The sequence below is a fragment of the Anas acuta genome, chromosome 6, assembly GCF_963932015.1.
Source record: "Anas acuta chromosome 6, bAnaAcu1.1, whole genome shotgun sequence".
In the NCBI taxonomy this organism is placed as follows: Eukaryota; Metazoa; Chordata; class Aves; order Anseriformes; family Anatidae; genus Anas; species Anas acuta.
In genome coordinates, this window is record NC_088984.1 from 32,253,427 (window position 1) to 32,279,482 (window position 26,056).

The 26,056-nt window shown below is 39.5% G+C and overlaps 1 protein-coding gene across 8 annotated transcripts in view; it reads left to right on the forward strand.

Moving 5' to 3' along the window:
- ERBB4 (erb-b2 receptor tyrosine kinase 4) overlaps nt 1-26,056 on the forward strand; it is a 576,064-nt gene that overhangs the window by 435,365 nt on the left and 114,643 nt on the right. For all 8 annotated transcript variants that reach the window (XM_068686347.1, XM_068686350.1, XM_068686352.1 and 5 more), the window contains 3 exons: nt 15,755-15,887; nt 18,568-18,690; nt 20,147-20,245. In XM_068686347.1, the coding sequence (XP_068542448.1) occupies nt 15,755-15,887; nt 18,568-18,690; nt 20,147-20,245 (355 nt within the window). The remainder of the gene's footprint in view (nt 1-15,754; nt 15,888-18,567; nt 18,691-20,146; nt 20,246-26,056) is intronic.

Sequence of the window (26,056 nt, forward strand, 5' to 3'; positions counted from 1 at the left end):
CATCAGTTGGATTTCAGTCAGCTTTTGAAAGAATATTAAGGGCTTAATACTAGGAAGACAACATTTTTGTAACTTAGTGTTATGGTCTGCTTGCTCTATCTTCCTTTGTTAGCCCCAAACTAGTGAGAGCTTATCCGCTGTTTAATTCCTCTGGTACAACTCCAGAACTTTGTTCTGAAAATGGTCAGGTAGCAGTGAAGTCTCTGGGTGCCACAAGTATTTGCTGAAGTTAAGGGGAAGACTCCCATTAATCACAGTGAATGTTACCTTGGCCCTTGGGACCTTGGACACGATACCACAAAACTAAAGATAGTGTTGGCTATAGGGTTTTAGGCTGAAGCCTTGTGTTAACAGACAGGGTTTGTTTTGCATTTTATGTTGTGCAATTTCTGGTTTTTGTCTTGAATCTGCTGTCCAGGTAGGAAAGCAAATGTTTTACTCTGCTCAAGCAAAGCGTTTCCTGATTGATTCAGTATGAGAAGGGAGGGACCCTCAAATGTGCATTTAGATCTCATGGATTTCGTTTGTTTTGACTTTGCTGAATTTATTTTAGGAAAACTAGTGCACTGTAAATGTGACTGAATATTAGTATGTGTGCATTATTCCCTTTCAGAACAATGAAGGAGGTTTTCGGGCTTTCACACTTCTGTATTTATTAGATCTGTAAAATTTCACAATTTTGGTGAAAATGGTTCATTGTGTTTGGGCTGAAAACAGGCAAAACTGCACTGGCAAAAGTGATACCTTTTATTATGAGTGAAGGGATGTAAATCAAAAAAAGGATATATAGAATATAAAAGGATATACTTAAACAGAATGTTTTTTGGATCCCTTTAAAAGTTGTGGGACCTCCCTAGACTAACAGACTTTAAAATTAATAATTAGTTTCATCCGTGTCCCACTGATTAGAATTTCTTCCACTTTTCTTTTACAGTTTTGCACTTTGCAAATTGGTTTTGCCATGATCCATGGACATGAGGGCTTTTGTAAGAGCATGGTAGAATAGCAGAGGAATTTTTACTGTCATATTTAATGAAGTTTAATCAGATGTGCATCACATGGCCTGTTTCCAAATGACAGGTGAAACTTGATTTTTTCTGCTTATGTTTTGTCTGTTATGTGCTGTAGAAAAAATCCTTACTTTTGCTATTCCATGTCTTCCTGCATAGCTTTTTCTTTTTTAACCCTTAACAACAGGAGAGTGCAGTTCACAGTATGAAGAAACCCTTTTATTTCCCTATTTCCATGTTAGTGCGATTTATAAGGGCTGTTAGACCTCGTTTCCTCTACACAACGTGATAGATTTCTCAGATGACTGTTAGGTGACTTGTCAGATCTCATGCTCTTATTTTTTCCTGTGAGAACTCGCATTTACTTTTGGTATAAGTTTTTCATCACAAAGGCTTTTACCGTATTCTTAACTGCCAGGAAAAGTGCAAACTGTGAATAAGTAAAAGTCTTCGTAAGAGAACCAGTACGTGGTCGGAAGTGCGGGACAACCAAGCGCATCGTTTGCTTGTAGTTAGTTGCAAATTCCAGCTGTTGTTACGCTCTTGGTAGAGAAAGCCTTTGCTCACATTTGTGGCGCAAAAGGAGCAGGTGGAGGCTGGGATCTCCCAGGGTGCCCAGAGGAGTTAGCACTCCTCTTTTCCCACCCGTCACTATTATGACATGCCACTTTCTGGCAGTTGCACTCAATGGTTTCTCTGAGTGGAATAGCATAGTTGTTAGAGGCTCTGGATACAGCATGAGCCACAGTGAGTGCAGCGCAGAGAACAAAAAGAGGAATCTGCCTCAAAGAGCTGGATAACCATTGTCTAAAAGGAAGACTGAAAAACTGTTAGTGCTCTACCATCCATTAAGAAAATGACTGTAGTTGCTCACATAAGGCTGGTTCTTCTGTGCACCCCAGATCCAGAAAATTGTCTAACTTGGTTGTTTAAGCTGGGATGTGGACAGTGTTTCTGACTTAAAGTATGAATTCCAAATATGTTTATCCTTCAGTAATTCATAGAACTTAAAGCTAGGAAGAGATTATTAAAGCAGGAGTAAGAGTAAACTTTTTTTTTTTTTTTCTGTTGTGTGTGAGGTTGTAAATCTGAAGGCATAATTGGGAAGCATGTGGTGGTTATGATGGGAACGAACTAGCACCTTAATGGCCCTGGTCTAAGTAAGCTGATGTCTCTATTGATTCATGTCCCAAGATAACTTCACGTTTTGTTTTTAACTAACAGAAACTTAATTAGCCAGGACCACCTTTGTCAAATGGTTACATAACATGAAGTGTAGATGTTAACTCAAATTGCAATCCTAATGCTAGCTTTGTATCAACAAAGGACGTTCTCTAAACAAATCATCACTTCCTAAGCAAAAAAAAAAAAACGTGTGTGTGTACAAGAGCTAATTAACAATAAACCCTATGTAATGCAGGTAAATCCTTTCATAGCTGTTTTGTACCCACGCACAGTATGACTTCAATAGAATTTTGCAGCCGTTCTCACTAGATGGTGGGGAAGGGAAACACCTCTAATAAACTGGTAATGCTCATTGCTTTTATGGAGCTCTGTTCCATTGCTTGGAGGAAAGCATCCCATATGCTCTGTATTTTGATAGAATAATTATAGTAACTTCTGGAGGGGAAGAGGAGGAGAATTTCTGTATAAAATAAGAGGGAATATAGGATCTGTGAGTACGAACTAAGCTGCTTTACTTAACTTGAGTGGTAAAAGATGCTGCTCTTTAGACACTTGTAATACAGAGGTCTCTGCTGTATCAGAACAGAGCAGATAAGAAAGAATTTCTATTTTTTAAAAACTATATTTTTTTAAGAAGCAAGACTAGAAACATTACTGGGTTTTGTCTTGTCTCTCTGGGTTGAATAGAGCTCACAGTTGATCCATATGAGACAGTTGGATAGAGAAATCCCTCTGTTGTATGAGAACTGCTGCTACTAAACTGTTTTTCAAACATACCTTTGCTGTGGGCACCTTCATTGTCATCTCCCCATGTGAAGGAACCAGAGGCAGCTGTCATCATGCACGTGCCTTTTAAAATCCGTTCAGTGGCTCCCGTAGTTTGAGGATCCTGTTTAGACTGCACAAGATGGAATAAGGCAAGAAATTCAGTGTTTGTTGTAGTTCTACAAGCAATAGAATATGAGTGGAATGCTCTTGCTGCCTGTTGAGATTGTTGCTGCCAAAGTTCAGGTTTCTCATCAGCAGAGCTGCTGTTTAGTGGGTTTGAGTAATAATTTGTTAATGCATAGTGGTGCGTGCCAAACAGAAACACTACAGCGAGGGTATAGAAGTTGTTTTAGTGTGTCACTTTGTGGGTATAGGTAGAGCAGTCCTTACTGTATCATGCAGTGCATCCCAGCATTTGTCTTCTTCAGCTGATGAGCTCTGAAAGAACATGAAGTGCACCATTCAGTCTTAAAAGCAAGCAGATTTCTTGCAGAAATGTACAGTGACACGCATTTGGTCTGTTTCAGATGTGGTGGTATAGTGGTTTGTGTTTTTTTTTGTTTGTTTTTTGTGTTCTTTGATTATACTACCATGAGTTGCAAAATATATTTTAAAATACACTTAAAATAAGGAAAGTCTTTGTTCTAAAAACTGGGCAAATTACTGTACTGAAACTTGGAGCAGAAGAAATAAGAAATACTAGACCAAATAGGTCACTGCTGAAAGGCAAGCGTTTAGGGAACTCCAGATTGCAGATGGTTTGTTAGAATGGAAAACAATGCACAGTCCTATTGCAGAGATTTTTTTTTATTTTTTTTTGCCTGTCGTACTCATCAAGCTACGTAAGCTTTGTGTGGTGTCTGTACTGGCTTGGCTCTGCAAATAATATATGATGGAGAAATAAAATGATATCGTGAAAAAGTGACCTTATTATAGAGCAACAGTATATATGTCACCACTCTCCAGTGGGTTTCTTTTATGGCTTGAAATGAGGATTTAATTTAGATTTAATGTTGTTATAAATTAATTATCTATTATTAAAAATACATTTGTAGAGCTTTAGAAATATGTAAGATGTAGAGTTGTTTAAACCTCAGTGAATGGTTTCTTAATAAATCATTAATATTTAATATATAATAAATTAGAACTAAAGCTTGCGGTCTTACTTCCAATCTACCTGCATAATGCAGGATTTGTCGCTCTTTCATATTTAGACAATTTACATGACAAACGTATTTCAGTTCAGAGTCCAGACAAGACTTAATTCTTCTCATTCTGGCTTACTCACCGTGCCCCATCAGGTAATAAAGGAGCTGCAATTCTTACAATAAATGGCTAAGTCTTGGTAGGGGTTCTTTAGGACAGTACGCTGGTGGCGCTGTACCTGTGTTGGAAGCATGCGTACAGTGAAAGTCTGCTTAATAGCATCACTTCAGATCAGTTAGTAACTCCTACCGCATAATCCACTGTAGGAGGGGGTCTGTATTTGAGCTGGGGTAGATTTATTCCTTTCTAGGAATTAATTACACCACATGCACACTTTTCCATTGCCTATTTAAAACCAGTTAAGTACTTCTTGGAATGATCAAACCTAGAGCACTTAATGCAGGTGACAATTTGGATGTAAAGAAGTTTGCAAAATATGTCACATGTCACTTTTTTTTCCTTACACAAGTGTATGTTCTGTTTCTCAGTTAATTTGCAAGAACTTTTCCAGTGCAGTATCAGAACTAGTGGATAACTTGTCAGTGATGATAGCTCATAGTCCATCTTGTTCATTTGTGCAGAAATGGAAATGACAACACATTATTGAGGGCATTGTCCGAATGTCTCTTGAACAGCCTGTTGTAGCATTTGACAAACCTCAGACTAAAGGATTTTTTCCTTGTATCTGGTCTGAAGTAGCCCTGATGCAGCTTTGTGCTGTTCTTGCACATGCTGTCATCAGACACCAGGGAGCAGAAACTGGTGCTTCCCTCCTCAGGACCTGGCAGAGCGGTAAGCTTGCATCATGGCCATCTTTTCTCCAGGTTAGATAAACCAAGTGGTACTAGTATATAAACCAAATGGCACTAGTCTAGCAGAGGGAAAAGGACAGGGACTCTGTGAGAAAATAAAATGGCTGAAATCTGAAGACAGACGCGTTCAAAGTAGCGACATGCCAATGTATTTTTATTAAGGATTATTAATCCCTGGAGTGATTTTTCCCTGGTAGCATTCAATTTTCTAGCATTAGGCTTCTAAAATCAAAACTAAAGCTTTTCCTCGCGGGTGTGTGCTGTTGGAAAGAACTGATCTGTGCCAAGCCTGTAGGCTGTGCAGGTATCAGGGTGGAGGATTTGTTTCCTCTGTTTCCGCTGGTTCCTTCTGTCCTTGTTTACAGCGTGTGCCAGGACAGTTGCAGGTATGCAATGATCGCTTCCTGCTCTGCTTGTCTCTTGGCTCGTGTTCTAAGCCTACCACCCAGGGTTCCTCTTTGAATTTTGATTGCTGGAATTGGCAGCTCTAGCTACTGAATGCTTCGGTTTGATTCCTGTCAGCTTTGAGGCACAGAATGAGAGCTCCGAATGACTGTACACAGTGTTTCTGTTGTACTGGCCATCTTCTTGATGATTAACAGTTAGGTCAGTTAAAGGACTTCTGACTTTTCAAACTAACCTTTGCTAGGGGAGGGGAGAAATTGATTGAGATGGTCTTTGACTGAGCTCTCTTGCGTTGTGACTTTTCACTTCAACCGTGCGTTTATTTTGAATAAAGGTAGTAGTGTTTTTACATGCTAGTGTTTCGGCATTTTTATATAGTGTGGTACAACTGAAGGCAAGTTGCTTTCCATGACTAATTTTTGGCATTAATAATATAGATGAAGGAGATCTTCACATTTTTATCTCTATCAGGTTTTCTAAGCCTTAGATGCTAGCAAGCTACTAAGCATCTAATCCTTCTTTGCAGTACAGACTTCCCCCTTCCCTCCCCCCTTTTTTTTCTTTCTCTTCTTGACATCTTTCCCCACTTTTCCTGGAATAGATGCTTTGTAGCATCTTCGGTAACGTGAAGTTTAGGAAGAACAGCATTTAGATAATGGATTATTTTTAGTCTATATGTAACTTACGAAAATGAAGCTTCCTTTCAGGAAGACTATACTTCTGTCAAAACAAACAAACAACAACAAAAAAACAGCTTGATGCTGTTTTCCAGTATGACAAATGTTAATGAAATCTTAACGCCCTGAAATTGCTTCACACAAGCAATAATGTGATGTTCTTCAGTTGTTTCTGCAACATGGTTTCTATGTGCTCTTGTTTCCGGTCAGTCCCTTGCAAAAAAAAAACTGCATTCAAAAGCAGCATTAGTGGTGTGCAGGTTTCTGTGCATCTTGTACAGGGCTTTGAGTGTTCATGCAGATCGCTTTTTCCCCAGATGCTGGTGTGCTCTATTCAGGGCATTTAACAGCTATTGGAAGAGAAGTATTTTAAATGTTTGGAAGATGCATAGATAAGGCAGTATATGCAATAAATTCTGCAATGTTATATTGTAGTGAAATTAGGGAGAAAGGAGAGCTGTTGTACTAAATCATCATTGGCCTTTATGTGGGCCATACTGTACTGCAAACTAATCATAATAAAACAGCTGTTGCAGAGTCTAGGTTATGCTCAGCAGTATCCTCACCATGGACACAAGCTGTTTTTCTAATCAAGTCACATCTGTGACTATCAGGGTGATAGGAGGTTGCTGTGTACATGGACACAAAACTCACTGGTAGGGCTGAGAATAGAAGGTAGGGATAATATTCACAGACTGGTTTCCCTTAGCAGCCTTTACAGACAGTGAAGTGAAATAGATCCCTTTGGGTGGCTGTGCAGACGGAGCAGATAAGTGAAGATGGGTGGGTTTGGAACTTCTAAGCTGAACTTTTTTTTGTTTTGAGTAGTCTGTAGGGAAATGGTGGTGGTGTGATGATGACTAGAAGAGGAGTTGCAGGTTTTACTTGTTTATCCTTGTTCCTCTTGACAATGGAAGAACTGGAGAGGGCTGGTATGTTATATATCCTGGTGTAGGGGGTGGTCCTGTTTAAGCCTTGTGTCAAAATTAGGATCTCAGTTTTCTTCTACCACTTTTTCCTCATAATCAAGTGGGATTTTCCAACGACTGATGTAATTTATGTAGGGCATTTAAACAGACATGATAGTATCCTTGTAATATTACTGTTATAAATCCCAAAGCAGCATCAGGAATATTCAAATAAAAATTCCTTATGCCCTGATCTTTATCTACCTTGGATTTTGCTTGATATTTATGAGCACTGGCCGCATTTATTCCCTCCTATGCTCCACAAAGATAAATTTTGCATATTTAGAAACTTTAATGAGGAGAGGCTAAAATAACTTGTTCAAGTTAACAGCAGGAACATGGCCATTTTTGAGGCATTTTTGCCTCAAATACGAGAGAACATTTATGCCAATGTGGAATCAAGTGTAAGTATTTTGCTTTAAACTTCGAAGGAAAGTCTTAGTCCTTTATATATGTAATACATGCACAATATATGGGTGCAAATTTCCAAACACAGTTAAAAAGGAACCTACAAATCTTCATGCACTCTTAACTTCAATCTTGAACATAGGTTTCAAAGATGATCTAATGTCATCCCTTGTTAAAAAAAAGAACTCAGCTGAAACCCATGTAAGCTCTCCATTTATCACAGAACAAGTGATTGGATATGACATGATGCTTGAAGATCAGGAACACAGTGTGACTGTTCTGCTCTCATCAGTTTATCATGTCCCATTTTGTTTTGACTTTTTTCCCCCTCTGCCAGTGTCCAGTGCTGAGCTTAGTACTACCTCAGTCTGCTCACTCATGTGAAGAGGCTTGCTCAGAGAAGTGTAGATGCACTGCTGGACCAGAAATGGTCCGGTGGGAGTTGGGGCTGTCTTTTATGAGCAGACTCTGAGAAACACGAAGTCATGAAGTCTTCAGAAAGAGGCAATCAATGACAGAATCTCAGACCTGATCCCCAAATACAGTCCGTAAAAGTTCGCTGCCATGAAAGGTTCTTGCAGCTTGTGTAAGCAAGCACTGCCCCAGATGATTCAAAGCAAAACAGGAAAAAGTCTGCTGTGCACAACCGCTGAGCCAAATACCTACTGAAACTGTGCTGTGCTCCTTAAATCTTCTGAAAGACCGCTGCAGTCTTAGAAGCAAAATTTCACTTTGTCGTGTATGGATTTGGGTATTTCATGTATTGAATGGCTCAATTACAGCTAAGGTTCACCTGGAACTCCACTTACCAGTGGAATTTGCAAAGTGTTGAGGAAAAATACGAGCACAGTATTTGTATGGGTTTACTTGTCTTGGTTAGTTAAAATACTCTTAAATGTTTCTTTTTGGTCTCTGGTCTTTACAGTTTGAGCTACCACCTAACTGAAGTGAATTTCTTTTGATGGGTTCCAGATATTGTAGAGAATCAAGTAGTGAATGACTAATTCATCATGAGTGCATGTCCTCAGGGATCTCTTTTTTTTTTCTTTTTTTTTTCCCCCCCACGCATTGTTTCCCACATATTTGTGTGAGCAGACACTTCTGTGATTGTTTGTTAAGTGTAAAGATGAAAGAGCACAGAAGACTGAATCAAACTATCACCTGAAATACTAATGAGTTGCTGTTAGTGCTGGCTGCAGTATTCAGTCCCCTGTACTGTCACTAGCAGAGCAAAACTGAAAAGCAGGCTGAGATACGTTGAGCTCACCAAGGCTTGAGTTTAGCTGTCTGCTTGAAAAGTTGTACAGGTGTAGGGTGACAGTAATGGGCCTCCAGTGTCTGCTAGAACATGCAAAAGGTACCAAAATGTAACCATGATACAAACATGATAAAATATGCCCTGAATGCCAGTTGCACAGTGAAGGAGGGTTCCTGCCTTGTTTCAGTGGCCAAATTTGTGCAACGATTTCTATTCTCTGTCTGACCCAGCCAGCCCCTGTTGAAAGTTTGGCTACCTACTGATGTAATACATTGTATTTCTCAGCTCCCCGAGCCATGTGGCGTGTTTGGCTTCAGCTCTTTGGTGCTTTTAGCTTTGACAGTTTGTGAACAGAAAGCAGTGCTGCCAGACAGACTGGTCTCTTGTCATACCATGCAGGAGAATGCACCTTATGCTTCTGTTTGAGAAAAGCATGTGTTTTTATTAATAATTGTGTGCACACAGAAATAATTGTAGAACCTGTTGACTACAGCCGGTTGCAGAGAAGCCTGTGTGCTGCTGCCTGAGTTTATTGCCTCTAACAGGAATGCTTTATGCAGAGAGAGACTCCTTAAGCTAATGTTGATGGTTTTACTTTCAGAGCAGTCCATCAGTGCCCATGGTCATTACAGGTCTGGTTTTCTTTATTTGAAGCAAAATATTACTCTTTGCAATGAAAATGGGAAATATGACAAGTTTATAAAGAGGATTGTTCTTTTACTTGATGAACTGGCTTCACCTGTGAGTCCGGTCTAGTGGATTTAACCGGCTTTCTGTCACAGATAAATCAATCCACATTATGTGGGACCTGACTTGGCATATTTTACAAGGAACATTAATCCATTTACTTAAAGCACAAGCCTCAAAACAAAGTCATTGTGCAAGTTCCTAACAATAGCATTCCTTTGTTGTTGTTGTAGCAAAAGATAAAAATCTCAGGCTGAAAATATCAGGGATGCAAGCGATGTCAGATAGACTTTCAGTCATAGGGAGAGAGAAGCCCACAAAAAGCCTCTGTATTAATACTGCAGTTAGAGCGATCTCAGTATTTATTCCCGGTCAGCTATATTAACAGGGAGGTAAAACAGAGTTCTTAGTAACTTAAGGTGAAAACAGAAACATCGTTGTTCTCCTAAAATACTTAAATCACCATTTGGATTTAACTAGTTTTCAAGAAATGCAGTGTGTACTGTGTGTGCTTAAGGATAATAAAGATGTCAAAAAATTATTCTCAATACACGAGGATTCTCAGAATTCTAGCCTGAATTCATTTTAAAAGCTATCCTCAATTTTTATTTTTCCACCATTTATTTTGCTGAGTGAAATAAGGAATCCTATCTTTGCTTAAATGAAATAAAAACACACTGAGAATTAAGTACGTGTAGGATATACTTTTACAATTCAAGGAATTGACACAATGTATTTACTTGCCTTTTGACTGTCATTTCAGCAAATGCTTTCTGATAACCAAAATATACACAAGCCTTCAGAAAATTATGTCACTCACTGCATTAAGCATTTTGATACATCCTTATATCTCAGTTGCTCTCAACAAGACACCATGATCTGTGGCATGTCTGTTCTGCATGTGGCTGAGAACTCTGGCTCTCAGCTGAAAAAGGTGGTGACAATTTTGAAGTGCACGATTTGAGTGATCTAGAAACATGCAACTGCTGAATGGACCTAGATGGGGACTACAACATTGTGCTCATGTTGAAAAGCTGTGGGTAAAACTACCTGGCACCAGAGTTTAACTACAGCTAGTTGATGGTATGATGAAATACATTTAGGCCATATCTAGATTTTAATATCTACATTTAAATGTCAGATTGGTAGTCATCCTGAGATCAGCTGTTATAATTTGTGTTTATACAAGGTAAAAGCTAATCTGAACATAAGAGAACATTTTGTTCAATGTTTAAACATCCTCGGATTACACGGAGAAAGCAAGAAGTGAGTCTTGTTCTTGGAAAGATGTAAAGCAGAGCACATCTTGATGTGAAGAATAGTAGATGAATTCTTCCTGCCCTGAGGAGCACTGTTTTGTGAGCAATTGCGGTTGTAGAGGTCTGCCAGAGAAGTGCTGCACAGCAGAGAGAAGCTCTTAAAACATATTCAGATTTGCTTCTCACTCAGGTTGTTTATCTTGTATGTTTTAAATACAAAGATTATCGTTCCAGGATTAGCAGAATCTGTTAAATCTCTGAAAGTGCAGCTTGAAAGTTGCCTGAATTCCCTTCTGAGGGAAAGGGAGAGGAATGCAGAATGTGTGAATTGTCCATCAGGAAAAAAAAAAAATTACCTTGAAAAAGAAAATTTCCCAGCAGCAACCACTTCACAAATATTCAAAGGTAGAATGATTTCTGTCTGGATGTATAGATAAAAAATCTTAAAGTGGGGAAGGCTGGGAAGGCTGAGGTGGGAACTGAAAGCTCTCTAGCAGCTTGGCTTCCAAGCCCAGTTCATTTACATGTTGTATTACATGGGTTAATGCCAAAGGTACAAAAACAGGTGTTCTTTCTCAGCTTTATTTCGTGGACCACAGTACTATTTCCTTTCCTCCTGCTGCTGTGTTCTCCAGTCTAGAGTATGAGACCATGTACTCATTGAAATCAGTAATTAGGCTTTAATACCTGACTCTCTGTGCTTTGGGAATTGCAGATGTCTTGATGTTTTGGAGTAAAATGATACAAGCTCCCCTGTTGAGCATCCTTGTCCATCTTGGAATGCTAACTTTGAACTTCTTGTCTCAAATTTGATGCGCAGGAGTTTATATTACATGCTTCTAAATATGAAAACACTGTGTACATTTAAAAAGAAAAATATATTATTTATTTCTCCTAAGGGAATATTATAATCTTACTTTCAAATTTCAGCCACAGATAGATGCGGCTTCCAGTTGAGAAGGCTGAGTTTTTCACATGTAGTGATTTTTTTCCCCCTCTCACCACCTCCCATGCTGCCTTCTTTTCCAGTCATTAATTGGGTATTCTGTCCTCAGCTGGTGGAGGGGTGAGGGATAGCAAATCATGTGGGTTTGAATTGCAATTCAGGGCCCTGTTTCTTGGACTTCTAAGTCTATTTTGATGAGCATAAAATCCAGAAACACTTAGCAGAGAGGGTTTTTTATGCCCTCTGGGGTAGATTTTCATTTTGTAAAGGAAGGTGGCCTCTGTATCAGCAGTTTGTGTTGGTGAGTCCATAGTGAAGCTGAAAGAAACATGAGCTAGATTCGACCTCTGGCTGTCCATATCCATGCTGGATGGGCAGGACCAGCAAATGACTACTCCCTTTACTTGATTTTAGACTTTCTGAGTCCTAATAGAGAAATATGACCTCTCTGCTTTTAAAGGTGACTTTAAGAAAATGTCTTTTTTGACGGTGATGCTTTTGTCACAACATTAACATTGCTCCTGTAAATTTTCATAGAAGTAATTTTAAGTGGAAAGTAGTTAGCATTGGTCTAACAGAGCCGCTTGGATTCACAGAGGTGGTTGTGGGGCAGTAATAGTAATATAAATGGATTAAATCCTTAATGCCACTGGAGATAAGGAGCTTTGTGCGTGTCCAGCTTGTTTGTGAAGCTGAACTGATGGTTAGGTGCATGTGAAAAAAAAAAAAAAAAAAAAAAGATTGGATTAAAAAAAAAAAAGAATGGGAGAAAGGTTTTGTTTCTTCAGTTGTCTCACTGGTCAGTAACACCTTGCAAGGATCCATGTTAAACAACTTTAACAATTATCTAAAAGAGAAGTAAACAGCATTTTAATGAAATTCAGCAGGGTATTAAATGTGAGATACTGCACACACAAAAATACTGGAGAAATTATACAGGAGAGCAGAAAATGTTAGCAGAAAATATAAAAAGCAAACTCAGCCTAATTAACATAAGTAAAAATAACCCAAATGGGGAAAGTGACAACTGAAAAGCTTAAATGCTTAGAAAATAATCTCTGTGTGTGGTTGGAAACACCAGTGAGATGTGGTACTGAAGCGTGCTGATGATACCGGAAAGCTTCAGGCCAGTGACTTGACATTTGCTAGTGTATCAAATAAAATTCATGGCTGTTGACTTTGGGACTTAGCTCAGTTTTGGTAGGGCGAGGAGAAGTTGCATGGTGTACGATTGCATCCCTCTAGGTCTGTGATGTTTGTATGTGTCATGATTTTTATGCGAGGATGGTGGACCTAGGAGTGAAGGCAGCTGGTCATTGTTTGAGCTAAACATAGAACTTTTTTGTAGTTCTTCCAGCATTGAAAAACATCTTTCCTGATATGCTGTTTCATTCCTGTTTTGCTGCCTTTTTAAGCTTAATAGTGTGTTTAGATGGTAGCTCCTGAAAATTCAGATGCAATAAACAATTAGAGCATATTTTGTGTTAGTGACTAAAGGTTTGTTTGTTTGAAGTTTTGTTTTTTTAAAAAAAAACAAAAAAAAAAAAAACTAGCTTTTTTTCAATTCACCATTAAAAATAATGATTTCCTTCTTAAGTCAGCAAGAATTGACACGATGGATCATGAAAGATTCATATTGAACTTTTGTACTTTATAACAATAAAAGGGATGCAAGAAACGTGTAACTTCCTTTTATTTTCTTGACTAGGCATTATGTCCTCTTAGGAATTGTTTATTTATAGTCTTTCATTTAAACATTGTTTTGGAGCATTTTTGGTGTATATAGTATCATAAAACTACTTTTTGGCAGCTGGTACGATGGTTACTATTAATGCACTTCAAAGTCAGGAGGTCTCCTGGTTTTGCCACTCTGTGGTTTGGTAGTGTTTAAAAAAAAATCTAGGATTGTTCATATGTTGTTTGAAAAGAATGCTGCTCAAGAGCATTAGTAATAGCTTCATAAAAGTCTTTTTGTGGCCTGTCTTGTTCATATTAACAAGTTCCTGGCATCAGTATCATGGAAAGCAGATGCAAAATGAAGAGAGGCATGTTGTTTCGGGTGGCTATACCAAGACCTTTAACCTGGGTTCTGCACTCCACTGGCAGAGTAATCGATGAGACTAAAAAGGAAGATGTGTGTTAAGGCCAGATTAGGTGAAGAAGCAGTGTCTAGCAGTACTGTATTTGTACTTCCCAAACATCATAATCTGTTTTATACCTAAACAACATTCAGCTTCCATATTTGCAGGTATTACAGTTTCCATAATAGTCTTGGAACTGTAATAGGCCTTAAAGCATTCCATGTTGCTAATGCATTTTACCTGAGAAAACGTGGTAATGGTGCTTCAAACAGAGTGTTTTAATAACTAGGTGTGCCATTATAAGGCTTTTTCTGGGTTAACGTGATCTGAATGCCACAACAGGATTGGATCTGGACTACTAAACAGGTGATCGACCGAATCTCTAGCCTACATTTGCTTCTGGGCGTGTTTCTTTGTGTAAGCTCTAGTTGGATCCGTGGGCTTAAGGGCATTTAGGAGTTGATGCATGTTAAATACACTCCAGAAATACGTTTCTGGTTGGTATTTGAAAGGAATCCAGGTTGAGTGCTTTGAGATCTCTCTGAAGCAAAGTGCAGTAATGACAGGCAATTAGGACAGTTCAGACATAGGCTTCAGAATGGTCTGCAGTGGTAATGCACCTTCATAGAGCAAACCAGGTAAGATGGCTTTGTGTCCCACTGCTCAGCTGTGTGATAGGACATAAAAGAACAATAAGGGTCAGGTAAATCAATTTACTATTTCTGTCAGTGACTCCTTCAAATTTGCAATACCTGTGTGCTACTTTTTTTTTTTATATATATATATATATTAATAATCTATAATGTATCTTTCGTCATCATCCAGGCTTAACAGGGGGAGGCTGATAAACCACAGCAGTGATACTTCCACAATCTTGATAATTGTTAACCTATTTCCTATGGTTAAAAGGCAGTGATTTCTGCACCACTTATGTTCTGCAGTTGTCATACTGTCTCCTTTTTAGCCATCTTTTCAGCTGCTGTCCAGCCATCGTTGTTGGGATGTTAAACACTAAGTGTTAATGTTAGTAAGTTGCTGGCATTCTGTGAAAATGCCTAATTTAAGGTGTTGGTTTGGAGGCTGCTGTACAACCTATAGAGGAAGGGGAGACAAACAAAACAGAGAGCACATGCTGCTTTCACTTTTTCTTTGTCAGGAGCCTGTTCTTCTCCACTGATTGTGGGGGAGATTTCCAAATGTGCACAACTAAGTCAGCGTGAATCTCTGAGACAGTTTTTATTTTGTGCTTGTGGAGTATCTACCACCATGCCAGCCATATCTTATGTCTGGGGGAAAAACAAGCTAGTAGTTGCAGCTGATGCTGCTCAAGGTCCTGGAGAGATGAAAGGTGTTGAAGGAGTTGTGGGGGGATGACTACTTTTTTGTGGGAATGCTGACCCTAGCTTGTTGTTACACACAGAAGTTTTTTGGCTCCCACGCAGCTGTCTTCTGATATGGGATTTGGCTTTGCTAATAGCAGAACCAGATGGGTGCAACCATCACCAAAATAGTCCTGCGCAATGGTAGTGAATTGAGGGTGTGTGCTACTAGTAATGAATTACTTTGTTCAAGTGTAAATATCCTCCATTTGAGTAAAGGGTCTGTGTATGATGCTCCTTGCTTCCCTAGACTCAGGAAGGCACATCATGTTTTTGTAGGTTAGGCAATTTTTGTTAGTTGGTTGTTGGTTTTCTAAATGCACAATTCCATGAGTTAATCTAGTTGGACCCAAAAATAAGCATGAGTAAACCTCTTGCAGGAGAACTCCAGATGCTTGTATCCTCATTTTGCCATTGCAGATTTGCGTTTGCCATCAAAGTGCATGTTGTGTCTCCTTGTCCACACAACTCTTCACATGTGCATGGCAGTTTGAAAAAAAGTGAACCTGGTATATAGATTAAAAAACAAGAATAGTTGTAACACATGTTAATGTGTTTCCCCTGACTTGCTATTTGGACTGACTAAGTAACTGTTGTAAAACAGTTACAACATAAGTTGTTTTCTGAGTGATTATATTTTATGTACCTAGCCATTTTTTGGTCCGTCACCTAGCTAACAATGAAGTCTCTGGTTCTGATTGCTAGAACCCCTCTGATTGCTGCTGGAGTTATTGGTGGCCTCTTCATCATCGTCATTGTGGGCCTGACATTTGCTGTGTATGTTCGGCGCAAGAGCATTAAGAAGAAGAGAGCGTTGCGAAGGTTCCTGGAGACTGAGGTGAGCATGTGTTCCTTCTCACAAAATACTTTGAATTTGGGAAGGTGTGCAAAACTGTTCTGCTTCTGTACTAAGGAAGTTGAGGTCTCTAATCCAGCTACCGTAAAGGTCTGTAGAAATCTTTTGCTAATTTGTGCAGGACTGAACTGATGAAGTGAATGATGCTATTTCAACGTGCTAATTTTCTGTACATACATGGATCTGTGGCTTTGCATATCTAAAAAAGATCCACGTGATCACATAGCCATGTTCCACCAGATTTTTAAGCTCTTATCCTACTCTCTGTTGAAATTCTATCCCAGTTCGTCAATATATTCAGTAGCTCTTATGCTTTAAAATGACAAGATTTCATCCAGTGCATACTGAAGTCAACTTTGATTGAAATAGGTTACTTTAATGATGTCTGGTAATAGCTTAAGTTCATTAGGAATGCTTAGATGCTGATATTGCCACTCACTCTTTGCTCCACTACTTGCATTGCCTTTGTGGTCCAAATTTTGTCAAAGCCTCTAGTTCTGTTCAGTAGTAATAATGCGCTTTAATAAGCCAAGACACTTTCCAGAGCATAACCAAGTAAGATTCACAGTTCTGCTGCCAAAAGCATGTAACAGTTCTATAGGACAGAAAGCTGCGTCCATTCTGTTCTGCTCTTCAATTTGCAGGTAGTGGAGGAGGCAATCTAGGAAATATTCGTAACCATAATACTTAGTCTTTGTCAGTTACAGCAAAAGTGGTTACTACCATCTACACAGTCCTGTACTTTGAGACACTTTGATGATGATATTAAATAAGGGTTCCTGCCTGTGAGATGATAAAACCTGGAAGTACTATTAACTACTGATACTTCAGTAGGGCTTTGTTAACAGTGCTGTTCTCTGTTATTTTAAGGGTCCTGCTTCCACTTAATTCCACTGTAGTGCCTCGGAGCAAATGATTTATGCATCCCTAATCTGTTTTCCTAAATACCTTTATGCCTGCCTAGAATTTGTGTTGTTTGTTAAATACTGTTCAGGTTTATGGAAAGCTTAACTAAGTGCTTTTAGATAGGTAAATGTTGACATCATATCAGCCCCTATTTAAGCAAAAGCAAGTAGACTGTGTTGCATAAGTGAGGTACTGGCTTTGAAGTCCTTGTTCTCTGATCAGATAAAAGCTGTGGCTGACGATGTTTACTGAGGGACTACGGTCTTCTACTGAATTTGTGGGGAGGCTGTTGTCTTGGCTTAGAAATGGAAAATTAAATCAGGAGTATCCTGAAATAAACACACACAGCTTCAGCTAGAGTCTCTGTTTCTAGCTGCAGGCTATGACAGACCTATCTTTCTATCAGTCATTCTCAGTAATACTCTACAAGGAATTCTTTTAGGGCCCACAATACTACTTCTCCCTGCCATACGTGTGTTGGTGGCCTGTAGCACAGAAGCTGTTTTCACTCTTCACAAACTGAAAGTACCAAAGCATTCCTCCAGTCTGCCTGGTTCTCTTTTATAGTGAGCCCTCTTTCCTTCATTGCATTAGTATTGGGTGTCTAAACAGGAAGGACAAAAGAGAATTATTTTATTTATAAAAAAAAAAAAAAAAGACAACTCAAAAAATAATTTCTATGATGACCTGTCTTGTTTCTGTTTGGTTTTGTTATGTTTCCATACTCCAATAATTTCCAGTGAACAGTCTTCCTACCTGAGCCAGAGTAATCTGGTCAACTGATGAAGTAGTCCATGATACTCAAAGAGCCATAGCAGCAGTTGGAAAACTGCAGAGCACAGAGCATTTAGCCTTGTAAACAGACAACTTTGAAATACTGCAGCGGTGTGAAACCAATTTGAGTAGGAGTAGCCCTGAATTATTTTTCTCATCCTGTAAAGGAACAGGCTATTTTTCATTGTTTAGAATGTTGTCCTTTTCATTTACTTTTAATTTATTTTTAAAGAACCATAGGTTGGTGTTTTGTTTTGTTTTGTTTTTTCCTGGCAGACACGGTACCATGTTGATTTCTGAGAGCATTTTTAACTGAATGTGCTATTGTGGTTCATTTATAAAGGTTTCTTGGGACATGATTGTCATCTTGGGCAAATTGCTTAATTGTGCCTTCCCCCACCCCCCACCCCACCCCCCCCAGTAAATTAGTGGTTGTTACAATTGCTTGTCTGCTTTAAGTTGCTTTCTCCTTAAAGTTGTCCTCTTATACAGTATAGCAGAAGTTCAGAAGAGTAGTCCCTTCTCTAGAACAGAGTAAGAATGTGATGATCCATTAAGTCAGAGTTATTTAGAAGAAATATGGCCAACTTAAAAGGCACTAAAATAGGCAAAAATAGAATGTGGTGTGCTGATAATAAATGCTGTATTTCTGTCATGTGGAAAATATTTATACTGCCTCCATTAGTGAAAGTCCTTGGGTGCATTACTGTGACACCAATTCAATTTCCGGTTCATAATTCCATCATGCAATTCCTGGTGGAAATTATCACATGGTGAGTGAGGACTTTCTTTATCGTGTCACTCAGTTTCTTAGCATTTGATTGATTTACTTTTAAAAGTGAGAGACTCCTGCAGAAGTTGGCAGATCAGTAGTCCTCACTGTCTTATTTCAGTGTTAAACTGGCTTGATAGTTTTCAGTGTAAACTTCTGATGGTTTTTCACACTTTCAGATACTTAACATTGTAGGACTTCCTTTCATAGCTTGTGGAACCCTTAACTCCAAGTGGCACAGCACCCAACCAAGCACAGCTGCGTATCCTGAAGGAAACTGAACTGAAACGAGTCAAAGTTCTTGGCTCTGGAGCCTTTGGAACTGTATACAAGGTAAGAGACCCCTCTGTGCAGTGGTGACTGGCCTCATTTACCTTGGGAACAGTCAAGTTCTGCATTGCAGCAAGGCATCTTCTATTGTGGGTGGATTCATGAGCCCTATGTATTTGGGAGACTAATAGAACAGTGGACTTAAGACTTCAGTGTTAGGCAGGCTCATGTACATGACTGCTTGGTGAGAAAAGGAGTGTCAGCCATGAGCATACTTGCATGCAAAAGGACCACACAAGCCAGAACATCTTGCTACTGATTTTAAATGCAGTATTGATGTTGGATGTTCTGTTCTTACGTGATGGCTTTACAGTACAGTTCTAACAAGTTAAATAAACTTTGTCTCTCATTTCACAAATAGGTCATGTAATAGCTGTTATATGATGCTATACAGTATTATCTAAATTTTAGTACCTTCTGTTCCTTCCAATTTCGTAGGAAATACTAGTTATGTTAATGCACTCCAGAACAATCCGGATAAAGGAGCAGAACCCAAAGGGAAAAATACAAAGGGAAAAACACTTTATTTATTTACTTTTTTTTAGATCTGTTGGTCCTGTTCAATTTCAAAAGGCACGAAGTAGGGCTTAAGGAGCAAGTCAAACTGATCACTAAACCCTCTGGGAGCAACCCATACCTGTCAAATCAAAGTGATAGTCCAGGGCAGTGAAGGAGCATAGATACATGTATGGTGTCTGTCTCCAAACTGGGGGCAGCAGTGGAAGAGGTACAGATCAGATGACTACAACAACGTCACCACAACACTTTTCAAATAATAAATTTGAAAATAATAAAATGATAGAGACAGGTAACACAAGATTCCCAGGAACACAGAATAGATTAGATAAGAGCGATGGTAAAGTAGCCCAAGAGACAGGCTGAATTGTAATTACAAGGTTTGCTTCTTAGCTATCTCAGCTTTTAATTCTTATATAACAGTTACTTAGAGAAATAACGTTTAACTATTTCAATCCAAATATATTGTTCTCAAGGTGTCCTATTTCTGCATGATGGCATGACCTAATTGCTGGTGATACTCACTAGTGGGAGTTTGCAATAGCTTCAGTGGGATTAACATCAAACTCCAGAACAGAAAATCTAGATTCTTGTTCAATTTTATGGGAAGCAATAGGCAGTGCAAAACTCTTTGACATGCTTATGTTGCTCCATATAAGGCTGGTTGTGGGCAGGAAAATTAAGTGGGCTAAGAAGGGCATTCACTGGCATAAAACATTCCACTTTACGTAAGGGTTGAGTTTTGGTGTAAGAAGTAGTATTGTGAGATTTTTTTCCTTGTTTCTTTTATAGCTTGTTTTGTGTATTCTCAGTCCCGATGTTTGCAACTGAACTGCATAATGATGCATAATGTGACAAAATACATCAAAAAGAAATGTAACTGAGTGAAATCTTTATGATTGTTGTCTTATTAGTCTTCTGTCACTTTTCTGTGTCTTTCTAGGGTATTTGGGTCCCCGAGGGAGAAACTGTAAAGATTCCTGTGGCCATTAAGATCCTTAACGAGACCACTGGTCCCAAAGCCAATGTGGAGTTTATGGATGTAAGTAGGAGATGATCAGCTACTTCGAGTCTTGGGGGGATCTTTCTTCAGTCCACAGAGGTTGTAAAGAAGAATTCCTGTCAGTTCTTTTTCCTTATATTTAAATATTACAAGGAGATTTGTACACAGTACCAATATCGTGCTGATGTTTAATGAGTGCTACAACACAGTGTCCCTAGAAAACCAGTTGCTGGGATTTTTCATGTCGTCAGTCTCCTTTCTTCTGTTAGTCCTTGACAAGTCGTGTTAATGCATATCCATAGCATTTTCTGTGGTAGCAACGCTAACAGAAAAACAAGGTTACACCTCATCTGGTCAGTGCTGTTTCTCTGAAGTTGAAGAACTAGACAAATCAGTATAAGGCAGTGCTGTGCCCTGTTTGGCTTGCTGCATGTAGATCATCGCATTCCAGAACCGCAGGTATGTGGACTACCAGGGTAACTGCAGTGCCAAAATGATGTAGGGCTGGGTTTTTCAGTGTGCAAGGCATGGACTGTAGGCTGTTGGGAATTTTCTTACAGGTGGCCATCCCATCAGTGGAAAGCTGAAACAACTATGTCTCGTGTGCCAGATATTTTCCACTTCTGTGGCAGAGTTTAGAGATGAGAGCAGTTGTGGGAGAAAATCTTGCCATCTGTGGGTCTCCACTGATGCAGGGACAGAAACTTAACTGTTTTCTGCTTCAGTTTCCCTGGGAACTAAGCACTGAGAGTCTGGGAGCTGTCAGCAGAAAAAAAGCATAACAGGGAGAAAAAAAAATATGCTGGATATAAAATCCCTTTTGCCTTACTTAATCTAAAATACTTCCTAACAAGAGGTCAAGATCATTTTCTTGGATGTTTTATGTTGAGTCCTGAGCTCTGTGTCAAAACCAAGCCTCATTGATGCTGAAACTTTGTGTGCTATTCAGTTTCAGTTTCTAAACAAATCAGAAATTTGTACTTTTTTGTAAATTGTTCTCATGAACTTGAAAATTACATAGGACTTTCAAATCTTGAAGGTCTCTTCAGTGTATAGGCTTAATTAGATTAGCATTAATGAGGGTATAAAGCACAAGGAGACAGTACTCCCATTGTATAATCTACTCCTACATCTAGAAGTTAATAGGAACATACAGCTGTGGCTTTAGCTGTTTCAGGTAAATGATCATACGTGAGTTCTCAGGCAGTTGACCTGGCGCTGTATAGATCAAGGTGCTTCCTCTGCATTTCACAGAGCTCTACACATTTATGTTGATAACACTGAATAATTGTGCACAAATTAAAAAATGTTTCTGTTTGGATGAGATGAGTTGCCCTAAAGGGATAAAGAGGATTACATATATTTACTTAATGGACAAAATAATGGTGAAGAGCATTGTTAGTGGTAGAGCTCCAGATAGAGAACTGGTATTCAGCAGTCTGTTGAAGTGAATGTGCAGGGAGTAGAAGACCACTGACTGTGAGCTGTGATGCACTGTGTCTGATGGCAGCGGACACTGATGCAGAGGGAATTGATGCCACTGTATGAAAGTCACTGGAACTGTGCTGTTTCTGCCAGAGGAGGATCTGGTTCTCTGATCGAGGAGTTAGTAGCAATGGCTCCTTACTTGATATTAATGTTGATGCACTGTACAGAGGAAAGGTAAGGTCCTTGTTAAAAGGCACAGTTGCTAGTGTGAGGTTTCGTAGCTCAGCTTGATCTGCTGACTTAATTCACTGGACCTCTTTTCCCTCCAGTTCATGCATCTGATGAGCAGCCCAGAAATGATGGTTTTTTTGGACACTATGGGGATTTTAACTGTGTAACATACAGCTATGCTAGGAGAAGTTTCTCTTTAAATTAACATTCTCTCATAAGCCTCTGATCCAGTTGTAACAAGTTGGGGGAATAGTGAAGTTCATTGTGAGTCCTACAGGTTAATAACAACCTAGGGGTTATTTTGATAATAATAAAAGAGAATTGGACTTCATCATCAGTTGGTGTAAGTGACAATAAGAAGGAATAAGATGTTTTGTATCAGTGCTGCATTTGATATATGTGCAGTGGTCTGTAACATCTTTTGCTGTACAGAACTGATGAGAGGGCAGATTTAATTTTATTCTTTTGAAATAATTTTTCATGCAATCATACAGAAGTTTCTGCCTTACTCACCTCCTAACCCAGTCATATATTTCTTGAAACAACCATCATTTTAAGAGATAATGTTTATGTAAAAGAAGGGCCCTGGGATAGTTGCTTTCAGTGTGACCACTCCTTCCTGTCCCAGAAAGGGCATAGTTTTAAATTGATGAGGTACTATGAGGAGATGTCTATCATTCGTTGAAGAGTAAGGTATAGCAGGAAACTGTTTTATACTGACCAAAGCCTCATAGAAACGATGCATAAGTATGCTTGATAAAACTTGAAACTGTTCGTTGGCATTGTTTTATTAGGAACATTCATAAGTACATGTGAGAACAAAATCCATCGGTTGTGCTTCCAGTAAGACGAGTGTTACGAATGGTCTTTGCTGGTCAAAAGCAGTCGTATCAGATTCTTGTTAAAGGTGTATAGGTGGCTAATGCTGTTAGGAGCACAGTGGGCGTTGACTTAAATGTCTGACACAGTTATTAATGGAAAGGGGAGGTCATTGGGAAGATGTTATGAGTCTCACTCAGTTGGCTTTCTTTTTTTTTTGAACTTGTCAAATACAGATGAGCTTTTGTTGGTAACTCTACCCAGTTGTATATGTCCTTGTACTTGCAACTAGAACTTGGTATGCCTTTCAGAGAGGCTCTGGAAAATGTAAAGGCTCGTGTACACACCAGTTTGCATACATGAAGGGTACTTGGGATGCTTACTCTGCACCATCTGCAGAAATAGATGGGAGAGAAGTTCGTGGCATAGTGCATAGGCTCTGGTTTAAACTTCTAACATTGGTGGAATTTAAGTGCTTAAAGTACTCTGGGAGCTGCTGAAATTCTGTTAAATGTTATGCTAAAAGAGTAAAGAACAACAATTTGGCTACTGGGCTGTCATTTCAGCACCTTGAACGCCCACTAATGGATCTGTAATGACTATAATGATACAATGCATGATGTTAGCACCTGCTATGGCCAAACACCTCCCACCCTCCCATCAGGGGATGATGAATGGGCCGTCATCAAAAAGTACATCCCCTATTTGGATTTTTTCTTCACAGAATTGCAGCAGAGTCTGTTTTCCGTGCATTCTCCAGAAACCCCAACTACATCTTGCTTTTACTCTGTTCTTTGCCCTCTTACATAGTGTTTTTTTTTTTTTTTTTTTTTTTTTTTTTTTTTTTTACTGTAGTAGTCTGTTAAAATAAAGCAGTCCAAAGTCTACTACATAGCCTGTATTGCCTTCTCCAGGGAAGAAACAGAATGTACATGTGATCTAAGAGAAATTTTTTTTAGTTTTACTTGTGTGGTTTTTTTAACCTTGCCATTGTTGTTGCCACTGTTCTGTATGATTTAGGCCTGTGTTTCTTTCCAATTCCTTCTGAAGTTGTTCAAATCTGTGGTCATGTAGGTCTGGAATAATTTCACAGTCTAAAGCGTTTCATTCGGGTGTCGAAATGGTTGGGTGCTTAATTTGTGGGGCGTTGTTTCTCCTCTCTGCCTAGCTAATCACACTTCACGGTCCCCAGAAGGGCCCTGGAGTTGGAATTCAGAGTGCAGCCATTCTTGCTACTGGCCTGCCTGCAAGCATGTTCGCGAGGAGATTCGTGAGTGGATGGATGCAGGGGTATCTGGAGGGACTGTGCACTTAGTCACATGGTCTGAACTTTTGGGTAGACCTGTGCGGTGTCAAGAATTGGACTTGATGATCCTTAAGGGTCCCTCCCAACTCAGGATATTCTATGATTCTATATCCTCCTCCTCACACTGAGGCCTGCAGCTGTAAGGAAAGATGGAAGGTCCTGGCTTCTGGGGAGGTATAAGAGGATGCTTATTGTGAGAAAAGTCAAATAAGCAGCTAAGAGGCTACTTGACAGTTGAACAGGGAGTTGTAATTTCACTTTTGAAAACGACTTCTCCTCCTTAACCTCAAATTATTTGGCTGTTACGATTATCTGGTAAGTCAAGTAGCCATTGGCCTGATCAGACGGTTTAACATCAAACCAAATGCTCAGCTAATCATGTAATACATTCCAGAGACATGCAGCAATTGGAAAGTGTAGCAAACCGTCTTTGAGGCTAAACAATATCCTGAAACTAACATGTCCTGGGGAAACAGACAAGTGATGAAGGCCTTTCTTTTGTATCCCTCTAAGCTTGGTGTTTCCAGGAAGTAATCTTGTGAGCTCCGATTCTGTCCAGGGTTTTGATCCACTTACAAGTTTAATCTATTCTCTCTGAACTTAAATGCTCCATTATCTGTTAGAAAATAATTAGAGGCTGCAAGCACAAGTCTGCATACACAGAGTTCCTTGGGAGTCCCTGAGCTCATTGAGATGAAGACAGTTTGACTAATGGTGGTCAGCTGATACTGGGCCAGAAGCTAATAATAGCAGGCAGTGCTGCTTAGCTAGGTGAGAAAGTTAACTTGGGAAAAATTAAACTGAAGGGTTTGGGATTTATGGTTGGAAATAAATTTCCCATTCTCATTTGTTTCCTGGTAGAGAGCTTCAAAGGCAGTTGGTTTCTTTTATGGTTTTATAATTAAGATCCAGGGGGCTTCTTGACTTTGCCTGGACTTAGTGTAGTTCCCTGCCGTCCCTGGTAGCAGCGTTCATAGAGCAGGAGAGCATTTGTCAAGCAAAGTACAAAGGTAATAAGTGACAATGACCTCCACCAGGCGTGCAGCAAACAAATTAAAGCTGCATATGTTGGGCTGATACCCACATCTTTTATTTCATTGTGTTTGTATATATGGCCTAATTAACTAAACGAACAAAGCAGTCAGTCTTCACATACTGCACAAAGGTAAAGTAGCTTTTCCTAAATTGTGAGCCCCTCTTAAAATTAAGACAACTAAAGACATACCAGACTTACCTATGGCTCAGAGGCTTCAAGAGAACTGGTCACATAGCTGACCAGCCAAAAAGGTTCAGCTGGAAACTGGGTGAGATCTGGGTAGGTTTGGCTTCTGATGTTGTTTCATCAGGCACGTCTGGAGGCCTTGTAGAAAGTACAGCAGCTTGTCAGGTGGCGAAGGCAAGAGAAGACTTCCCTTGGTTTCTGCTGTGGCTGTCAAAGCAGGTTTCTAAGCTGAAGCTCCTGGTTCCCTTCCCTGGCCCTTGGCAGCTTTCACAGAATTATCAGGGCCCCCCCCAGACATACCAGGATGTGAAGTTTCTCTGTCAATACCAGTGCCTTTACACTGGGGACCCTTGTATGGTCCTATCTTTTGAGTATATGAGTGATGGTAGAAATAGTCTTGTCTATCTGCTGGATTACATTTAATTTCTTATATGCATCTCTTGCTGCCTAGCAAAGTGTTTGACCCAAGTCTTCAACAGTGCCTGTAGGGGCTTCAGAAAGACCAAAAAATTGAGTACAGGTCATGGTGGTTGGGTGGTACGTGCAGACACTCACTCCATAGTCATTCTACTGACTGCAGGGCTGCTTGGGAAATACCACTGAGTTAATCTTGAACCTCAGTTTAAAGGGCAGCTTTAGGATCAAATGAAATTCTTTATGGCAGTAGCAAGACATTTTTCCTTACTCTCCTCTGCTGTCATTTATGTAAACATCCTTCTTTCCAACTGGCATAAGGGGTCTCTGTAAAAATAGCAGCTAATGAACAGTGGTGTTGCTGCACCTGCCTGGCAGCGTGCTTCAGCTGCAGTTCTAACAGTTTCCTCTCCATCACATGAAGTTGCTG